The 11209-nt window shown below is 36.3% G+C and overlaps 1 protein-coding gene across 1 annotated transcript in view; it reads right to left on the bottom strand.

Moving 5' to 3' along the window:
- Positions 1-7232: 7232 nt before the first annotated feature.
- Positions 7233-11209, bottom strand: part of LOC144978272 (uncharacterized) — a 141223-nt gene continuing 137246 nt past the window's right edge. Inside the window, exons 7-8 of the mRNA XM_078924119.1 lie at positions 10093-10259; positions 7233-7532 (exon numbers count right to left, since the gene is read on the bottom strand). Coding sequence (XP_078780245.1) covers positions 10130-10259 — 130 coding nt within the window. The 3' untranslated portion in view covers positions 7233-7532; positions 10093-10129. The remainder of the gene's footprint in view (positions 7533-10092; positions 10260-11209) is intronic.

The following is an 11209-nucleotide window of genomic DNA, read 5'->3' on the forward strand; positions in this document are numbered from 1 at the left end:
CGTCTCAGGTTCTTGCTCACAGCGGGTACATATTGAACAGGTAGAAAGACCCCACCGATGAAGCGCACTTGCCGTTAGGCAGCTCCTCGACCGAAGCCGATTCGCAGCCACCCAATGTCTCCTCTTACTGGTATCAAAGCCTGGCAACTTCTCACAAAGCTGAGAGGAGTGTACGTCCACGCCCCCACGAGGGATTTAATTCGTCCAAACTGACTTCCATCTCGTATGTGCAGCTCTAGACGTTGCAGGGATTCTGCATACAAGGGTTGCCGGGACTTATTTCGGCTCGAAACGGGGGCACCGTCCATTATGCGCATCAGAGGGGTATCCCCATTCCCCCTCTCTTTGATCTTACTCAGCCAGTTTCCCGTAATCGTCTCCCTCCGGACGTCGGGGGGCTGGATCGCTGCCATTATCGGGTCCCATTCTCTAGGAGTTGTTGCTAGTGTTCCTGACACTATGTGCATCGATTTGCGAAGTTTTACATCCACCTTTTCAACGTTTCTGCTTCTAACCCTCACTGGAGCGTAATACTCCGCGGTGGAATAGCAGAGTGCCAAGGCGGACGTTCTCAGGAGCGCCTGGCTAGCTCCCCAAGTCGACCCCGCCAGCTTCCTCAGAAGACTATTCCGCTTCTCTATCTTCCGGGCAACCCCTTCGAGGTGCACCCGAAGAGGAAGCCATCGAGGAAAAATCTGAAATTGAGAAGATTGATAACAAATGGGAGGCTCTCAAGACTTCCATAATAGAGGCAAATGGAATCGTATGACCAAAGCAAGATAATGAAGCAAAACAAGCATGGATGAAGAATGAGACACTGGATTTAATGAAGGAAAGAAATCAAAATAAGGATAAGCCAACCTATATGAGAATAGATCGGAAAAAAGATGTAAAGAGACAAAGAAGGAATGGCTAAATGAGAAATGATCGAAAATAGAAAAACTCCAAAGAGAACATAAAACAAGGGCAATTTTCGAAGAGATCAAGAAATTGACGAGAAACAAACAAAACACGGGAAACGAAAATATGATATTGGCAGAACAAAATATCAAAAGATGGGGAAAATACGTGGAAGACCTATTTTAATATAATAGAAATGAAAACCCGATGCACACATATTAGAAGGGACCAGATATAATGAAATCAGAAGTGCGATCAGTCCTGGCAATAATGAAAGAAGGAAAGGCAGAAGGCATTGATGATATTAATACAGAAGTGTTAAAAGGGCTAGGAGAATTAGGCATATAAACTCTCAGAGCCGTGTAACACGATGTACAAGAGCACCCATATACCAGAAGAATTGAGAATATCAGTGTTCATCATCCTCCTAAAGAAAACAAATAGAAAGCAAAGTAGACTGTTCCGACTACAGAACAATAAATCTGATGTACCACATATTGAAACTATTTTTAACTACCATGCTGAGAAGAAAAAAAGATAAAAGAAATGACGAAGTCAGTGAAGAGCAATCTGGATTTCAAAGCAATAGCGGAACCAGAGAAGCAATTTTCGACCTCAAAATCTTGATTGAGAGACACCTGGAATTCCAAAAAGAATTGTATGCATGTTTTATTCATTACTCCAAGGTATTCGACACCGTAAATCACGAAAAGCTTATTTACACTTCAAGAAACATAGGTGTAGATGAAAATGACACTGCCATTACAACAAATCTGTATTGTACCCAAAATACCAAAATAAGAAACGGGAAATATTATCTGACCCAATGGAAATCAAGCGGGGTATCCGACAAGGCTGTGTCCTCTCACCGTGCCTTTTCAATTTATATACAGAATTTATATTCAGAGATATAGAGATCATGCACGGCGTAGTTGTGAATGGAAGAAACATAAATAACCTGAGATATGCAGACGATACGGTATTGCTGGAACAACAAAGAAGACCTGCAGAAACTAATAGATGATACCAACAAAATAAGTAATATTTATGGGCTGAAATTTAATATACAGAAAACGAAAATAATGGTATTCACACGATCAGAAGGAAAATCCAAAGCCATTATAACAGTAGACGCAAAACCAATAGAACAAGTACAGGCTTATACATACCACGGCCAGGACATCACAGAAGATGGCAAATCTATTGCAGAGGTAAAAAGAGGGGATCAGCATTGACAAAACAAACTTCATGAAAATGAGAAAAATCCTCACAAGCTTAAAAATATCAACAAAAACAAGAGTGCGTATGGCTAAATGTCACGTATGGTCCACATTCCTGTTTGTCTTGGAAACATGGACCTTAACGAACGAAGGCAATAGAAAGAAAAATTGATAACTTTGAGATGTGGGTGGACCGTAGAATTCTGAGAGTACCATGGACCAGAAAAAAAAAAGTCAAACATTCTGGTTCTTATTGATGCAGGCCAAAGGTCCAGAAAACTGTTGGCAGAAGTTAAAATGAGAAAACTGACATATTACAGACACGTTCGGAGACACAGCAACATCCAAAAATCAATGCTAGAGGGGAAAAGTAGCTGGCAGGAAGGCACGAGTCAAACCAAGGAAGTTCTGGATAGGAAATGTGGAGGCAACAACTGGCAAAAAGATAATAGACTTCTCGGTAATGGTCCTTGAGTGTGAAGAATGGCGTCCCTTGACATTCAACATCCGTAGGGAGACGGAACTCCGGTAAGGTAAGGTATCTCCCTGATATTTTCAATCAGAACCGGTGTAGCATGCCAGAATGACTCTATCGCCAAAAAGACTCTAGAGTTAAATTGGCGTACGCGAGGCAGACTCTAGAGTTAGCCTCGCGGCCGCGAGACTAACTCTAGAGTGTGCCTCACGTACGCCAATTTAACTCTAGAGTCTTTTTTTTTTTGGTAGAGTCATTCTCGCGTGGTACACCGGTAAAACTAACTTGTACTTATTTGCAAATAAATAAATAAATAAATAATTATTGTGCTGACGAGGGGCTTCTTTTAGAGTTAGAGTTTCCTTTCTTCCATATGTTTGCTGCTTCTTTCACTGTGACTTCATGTGGAATGAGACATTAACTTTGACGTGCACACACTTATGGGTCTGATAACTGGACACAATTATGGCCTTGATAATAATAATAATAATAATAATAATAAATAATAATAATAATAATAATAATAATAATAATAATAATAATAATAATAATTATCATTTATTATTTATTATTATTATTATTATTATTATTATTATTATTATTATTATTATTATTATTATTATTATTATTATTATTATTATTATTATTATTATTAATAATAATAATAATGATAATAATAAAAATAATAATAATAATAATAATAATAATAATAGTAATAATGATAATAATAATAATAATAATAATAATAATAATAATAATAATAATAATAATAATAATAATAATAATAATAATAATATAATAATAATAATAATAATAATAATAATAATAATAATAATAATAATATATATATATTATTATTATTATTATTATTATTATTATTATTATTATTATTAATAATAATAATAATAATAATAATAATAATAATAATAATAATATTATTATTATTATTATTATTATTATTATTATTATTATTATTATTATTATAATATTATTATTTATTTATTTATTTATCTTTTTTGGCATCTGTGACCTTGGTGTTTTGCAGCCACCAAAGATGTCACTCTTTTTACTATTTACTATTATTGTAGTTTGATGTAACACTCGATACCCACCTACAGTCAGAACGCCTGTTTTATTCGTTGCTGCTGATCCACTGGTGGATTGGAATGTGTGGAAGGAGTCCACAGGCAAGAATGACAGCTTTGGTCAGCGTCAGCTAAACATTTTATTAACACACTTCTGAACATTCTGACAAACAGATATTCAAACTCTATTTGGATGTGCGGCTATGTGGTCTAGTGCTATGACACTCGCTTTCGCATATTTGAGCCCTTGGAAAAGGCTCTTTCCTCACTTTCTTTCACTGTACTCAGGTGTAAAATGACTACCTGGCCGTTAACAGCGTTGTCTCTGTCCGAAAAAAATTATAATATGGTATGAGAGGCGTCATATCCCTTCCTACATGTTAAGTGTTGCTGTTGGCCAGGGAACTCCTGTAAAGCGCTTTGAGCACGTTTAGTGGATGTTGCGCTATATAAATACTCTAATTTATTTATTTATTTATTTATTTAATTTCCAGTAACAAGCACATGGAGTGTTGGAGTATGCTTGATGCATTGATAAACTATGTCGTTTCAAATTGTTTTGTCCAGGCCATTGATAGGATCTAGATATCCTCGTATGGGAATGTGCATGTTTTCCCGTCAGTGGTAATTCTACCCCTACTCCTAACGTGTGAGTGGAAGAGGGGCGGTCGAATGACGATTATAAATGAGCTTTATAAAGCGCAATATCCACTAAATGTGTTCAAATCGCTTTACAGGGATCCCTGGTCAACAGCAACATTTAACATGTAGGACGGGACATGACGCCATTTTGATTGTATACTCCTGTCATCGGCGCCCACACGCCGGCATTTGTCCATGACTGACACGGAGATGGTTTTCCGCTACCGATTTTCTAGACCTTTTCGTGAGACTATGCGTTCTAGTTAGTGGCATGACACTCGTCTTCGGATTGGAAGGTCCTGGGTTCGAGTCCCACTCTGAGTGGTACATGGTTGAGTCCTTGGACAAATGCTCTTTACTCACATGATATTATCGTACTTAGGTGTGACTTGACTTGACTTAGATGCCTTTCGCGTCTCGACCGAAAGATCGGGTCGCCTTGGCTGTTTCCAGTATTTCCTGTGTGAGGTGTCTCCAATATTGCCGGTCCTCTGCTAGGGTTCTCAGATTTTCAAGGTCCCCTGCCGTTATGAGACTAATGCTTTGTCCAAGTGTTGTGAGGTTTAGGATCACAGGGAGTGTTATGATCGGTCTTCCTCTGAAAAGGTTCCCGTGTTTTTGAAAGTATCCCGACATGGCTTGGTTAGCTGGTATGTTTTTGTCCCTGCGTAGTATGTGACCGAAAAGTTGCCATCGTTGTTGTAAAATGTCAAGGGAGATTGGTCTTTCTTTTGTGATCTTATAGAGTGATTCATTTGAGATCTTTTTGAGATTATTTGTTCTATGTTGCGCATACACGAGTAGCTTATTTTTATGGTATTCCTGTAAACCCCAACACACAAATGAAGAACGTAAAACAAGAAAACGACACATAACTTGGTTCAACCCACCTTTCGACAAAAACGTCAGCACAAACATAGGACAGCAGTTCCTGAAATTAATTGATACACACTTTCCAAAAAAAACACAAGCTACATAAAATTATCAACAGGAATACCATAAAAATAAGCTACTCGTGTATGCGCAACATAGAACAAATAATCTCAAGCCACAACAAAAAAATATTAATAAACCACCGACAAGAGCAAAACCCACCCACCAGAAAATGCAACTGCAGAAATAAAGAACACTGCCCGCTAAACAAACAATGCTTAGAATCAAGTTTAATTTACCAAGCCACAGTCACAGAAACTAAAACAAACAAGCAAGAAAAATATGTAGGACTAACAGAAAATAATTTCAAAACAAGATACAACCTCCACACCTCAACATTTAGAAACACTAACAAAAAAACATCCACAAAACTCAGCGAACATATTTGGAAATTAAAAGACAACAAAATAGACCACAACATTTCATGGAAAATTTTATCTAAAGCAACAGGATACACACCAACATCAAAACAATGTAGCTTATGCCTGGAAGAAAAATATACTATAATCAAAGAACCTCATGAAGCCACACTCAACATGAAAAGTGAGATCTACGGAAGGTGTCCCCATCGGCGTAAATTCTTGTTAAGCAACTTTAAACCGGAACCACTTCAAGAAACAACAACAGCCAACAAAACAACTCAGTCCTGACGATGGCAAATTAAGCCTGAAACATTAATGTAGACTGTCTCAAACATTGTGGTAAATATTTTAAATAATAATAATTCGCTCCATTACTGCATGTCGAGCACTTTTCGTACCATATTTGTATCAAACACAATTCAATATATATATATATATATATATATATATATATATATATATATATATATATATATATATATATATATATATATATATCTTGATAACATTCATTTTGAGAGCATTTCCTGTCGGCCGGATCATGTCCTTTTTTATTTTTGTCTTTATTTTTTGTCAATGGGATTTTCAAATAGTTAAAAGTTAGTCTCAACACTTGGATTGTTTATGCTATCTTCTTGAGCTAGAACCACCGTGCACTTATTTGAAGGTCTGATAACCCAATTCCTTCTTACAGGCTCATTGTTGTAATGGAAATCTCACAAGTGGATTTGGATGTCGGACCTGCATATATGTACACGTCAGCTAGAACTCTTTTTTTTCCTTCTATTTTTTTATTGATTTCTTTAAAGCGCAGATTTATAGTCTTTTGAGCATCTAATTATTATTATTATTTTTTTTTTTGTTTTCTTTTTATTCGTTCTTGTTGTCTCCACTAGTGTTGAAATGACTTAAAATTGTCTCAGACGTCCTAAAATCCACATAATCGTGATCATCACCACCACCAGAAACCCTCCTCCTCTTCCTCCACCTCTTCCTGCCCTCCCCTCCCCTTCCTCCCCTCCCCCTTCATCCTCCTCCTCCTCCTCTTCATCATCATCATCATCCTCTTTCTTTTTTCTTTTTTCTTTTCACTCTTCAACTACTCCTATTCGTCTCCTCCTTCGGCGTCTCATCTCCAATGGTGCTCATATCTTGCTCCTTCTTTCTCCTTCTCCTCCTTGTTGTTGTTGCTGTTGTCGCTGTTGTTGCTGTTGTTGTTGTTGCTGTTGTTGTTGTTACAGTTGTTGTTGTTGTTGTTGTTCTTCTTCTTCTTCTTCTTCTTCTTCTTCTTCTTCTTCTTCTTCTTCTTCTTCTTCTTCCAACTCCTCCTCCTCCTCCTCTCCTACTCGTCGTCATCATCATCATCATCATCATCATCATCATCATCATCATCATCGTCATCATCGTCATCATCGTCATCATCATCATCATCATCATCATCATCATCATCATCTTCATCGCCATCATCATTATCATGAACACAACATCAACCAGGACAATAGCAATAAAACAAAATTCGTGTAGCTAGATATTAAGAATAACAAATAAACAAAACGAAGGAAAACAAAACGACTCCACGCATTATCGATAAAAGGACAGGAAGAGACACAGCATATCATGTTCATGACTTTTTAATCTTGCAATGATTATCGTTTTATGAAAGTTTATCTTCCACTGAATATCCTATCAAACGCTGTCGAGATTAGCAAATAAAAATCACTAAGGTTTAATCTAGTTCATAATGTAATGCCTCTATCTTGCAAGGGATAATATATAATACAGTGAGAGTCACTGGGATAATAATGATAATAAAAAAAATGGACAACGATGTTGGAGAATAGGACTGTAGATTGATTTTCTAGATTTGAAGCATTTGAAGATTTTGATCAGAGATTCTTGATAGATTCTTGAAAAGCTGAAATGACAATGAAATGGAAATTATTAGCATAACATAACATATGGTATTGGGAAAAATAGGATAAAATCCCTTGAATGCCCTTAATATTAATAGTAATGCTATAAATCTATTGATTAAAGATTACAATAATGATACACGTGGTAAAGATATGGAAAGCACACACACACACACGCACACACACACACACACACATGCATATAGAAGATAATCATAATAAGGTAACAATGCATAATATATACATACAAGATTGAAGGCCATGTCAACAGCAGTACAAGCAAGTATTATTCGTCATATATAAATCTCCCAACATATAATTGCCTGTCTACTAACACCTTGAAACAATTCATAGATTCTAACCTTTCCTTATAAGATAAATACTGTATTGCATAAATCTTTTTGGTAGCTCTCCTCTGTACACTTTCAATACTAATAGATTGTCTTTTATATAATGGGCTCCAGATGCAATTTCCGTATTCTAGAATTGGTCGAACGAGCGATTTATACAAAAATAAAAATATGGTTTTATCAAGACTTATAAAGGTTCTATATATTATTCCCATCATTCTGTCGGCTTACACAATTATCAATGTGTACATCAAAATTCAAAAGTGAATCAAAAGTAACTCCCACATCCTTTACATAACGCACAACGGAAAGTAGATTTGACATAAAGGTATCGGTAAAATAATTATGACGTGGATTATTTTTTCCTATATGTAATACTTTACATTACGAAACATTAAAATCCAAATACCATGTTGTAGACCATTTGAAAAGTGAAAATATATCATTTTGTAGAATGTTATGATGTTCAGTTGTACTATAGATCTTCGCATCGTCTGCAAACAGTTTGTAGGCTGAATTTATGCCACATGGTAAATAATTTATATGCAAAAGAAATAAAAGTGGTCCCAATACGCTTCCTTGGGGTACACCGCTAATTACATTCTTAAAATCCGACCCCACCCAATTGACCATGACTCTTTGTATTCGATTATTAAGAAAGTCTTTAATCCAGTTAAAGATATCCCCTTTAACTCCATATGCTTTTAGTTTAATGAATAATCTCTCATGTGGTACAGAATCAAAAGCCTTGCGGAAATCAAGATAAACAACATCAATGCATTGATCAAGATCAATTAACTTGGTAAAATCCTCCATCAACTGTAAAAATTGAGCAATGCATGATCTCTTTGATCTATTAAAAAGCAAAACAAACAACAACAATAACGAACAAAAATAAACAACAATAAGCAAACGAACAAACAACGAAAAACAAAACAATAACAAAAACAAAAACACCCCACCCCCACCCTCATAAACCCCCCCCCCCCCAAAAAAAAAAAACAAAACAAAACGAAAACAAAATCATAACAAAACAATTCATTTATTCATTCTCCAAGAAATTTCTTTTCTTTCTTTCAAGATAGTTCAGGTGTTAGACACGATGCAGTGTCGCAAATTAAGAAACAGCGACTACATTTCTTGCTCAAGGGAAAAAAAAAACGACAACAACCCTGGATTACTGAGTAGAAGTGCAATCTTATTATATCAACTCGGCCGTCTCGCACCAAACTGGAATAAATAGAACTCTTGTGTGGCGAGAAGAATCTCTCATTATGTGATTTTGCTATATATAATATTAATACAAACACGTTTTGCTCATAATTTCTGTTCAGGAAAAAAAAGGCTCTTTTTTGCTTAAAATGCTTATCCTTTATGTTCTTAGGACACATTTTGGTGAAAATATTATATTGATAACTAAAAAAGCTTTAGGGGTTTAAAATTTACATATAAATCCAAGATCGCGCTTGTTTACAGGAGGTTACACGGAAACCAAGATTGTTATTTTATCAATATTGTACTGAATTTTCATTGAACATGCTCTAAATTTTAAGTTAAAAATATGGGAATTCACGTTTATTTTATAAGATTTAGAAATGTAGGTCTCTTCAGCTTTTATCTCCCAACTTAATACCAGATTGACGCATCGTGTTATAAATGCACGTGAAGGGTGTGAACTAAAATAAACTTGTAAAACCGTTTATGGAGATACAGATAAAGGGAGTAAATCTAACTCATGAATGAACAACACAAAACAAACGAGGTTTTGGCCTTTGGCCTTTTTCAAGTAAACACAAAATACATATATATATAACATATATACATATATATATATATAACTGTTTAGTTTGTGCATACCTATAACAACTTGTAAAACCGTTTTAAAAAAATGAGCTCTTATCTAGCGCAATATCCACTAAACGTGCTCAAAGCGCTTTACAAGGGATCCCCGGCCAACAGCAACACTTAACATGTAGGACAGGACATGACACCTGTTAGGCGATATTATAATTTTTTTCGGACAGAGACAACGCTGTTAACGGCCAGGTACTCATTTTACACCTGAGTACGGTGAGAGAATGTGAGTAAAGAGCCTTTTCCAAGGACTCAACTATGTGCCGAGCGAGGCTCGAACCCAGGAACTTCCGATCCGAAAGCGAGTGTCATACCACAAGACCACATAGCCGCACCAAACCGTTTAGTTTGTGCATACCTGTAACAACTGTTGTGACAGACTTATTATTATGCTCCTAGTAGGCGGATCTCACGGATCTTTTCCCTGGACTCTCTGGACTCTCCAAATAGTTATACCAATCGGCGAAGTCAGAAACCTCCTCTGTATGACAATGGAAGCCCAGGTTAAAATTACAAGAACGTTTTCTGTGGAAAGAGAGGGGAAATAAAAACAAAATAAAGTTAACTTTTAATTTAAATTATATTATTTTCAAATCAATGTGTTCAAAGCCCTTTACAAGCCGAGGTGGCAGTAATGCTTAACATGTAGCCTACGACGAGACATGACGCTTATTTGATAGATAACGCTGTTATATTGGCTAAGGACTCATTTACGTCTGAGTGAGGTGAGAAAAAATGTGAGCAAAGAGCCTTCTCTTCGAGTCGTCCACAACGGCAGTCAGTCGAACCATAAACCTTTCGGTCTGTAAAGTGCAACATGTACTTATTTGCAGGTCTGGTAACACAAATTGTTGTGGGCTGCGCTTATAGTTTAATGGTAATACTTTCAAACCTGCGCAAAATAGTGTTCATTTGAACAATGTTAAATCAAGCCCATCATTGTGTTCGTCTCTAAGTAGGTACCACAGGCGAGCGCCGTGAATCGGTGGAAAGTTGTTATCGATGGCGTTGATCGTGAAAAACTCTCCACTTTACCTCACAATATCTCAACTTCTAATGCTCGAAACAAAATACAATTTGTTTTATTTTAAAGATCAACTTCTGATCTTTGTAATGCATCTTAAAACATACTTTTGCGATTAAAAAGAGTTTCATAATCAATCGCGAACGAGACCCGGTTTTAGATAATTTTGCCTAGCGGATCGCGAGAAAATTTCGAGGTCGCAATTTTCTCTTTTCATTCACGTTGTGAAAATCAAGGTTGTGCCGCGGAGAATTGGCGTATGATGCTAAGAATAGTATCATTAGAAAGGGCAAAACTTCCTCTTTCTTTTGACACTTCCTGCCCGATATCAGATTCAAAATGGCGGAGCGAGTGGCGAGGAAAGCACATTGTCGTGCTATTTTTAACATTTTTTAATACTTTTAGCGATGTTCGCTCACGTCTGTTTAAATAAGCAGAGAGTTTAATGTTC

Source organism: Berghia stephanieae, chromosome 8 (genome assembly GCF_034508935.2).
Source record: "Berghia stephanieae isolate SIO BIC M18660-M18661 chromosome 8, UCSD_Bste_1.3, whole genome shotgun sequence".
Lineage (NCBI taxonomy): Eukaryota > Metazoa > Mollusca > Gastropoda > Nudibranchia > Aeolidiidae > Berghia > Berghia stephanieae.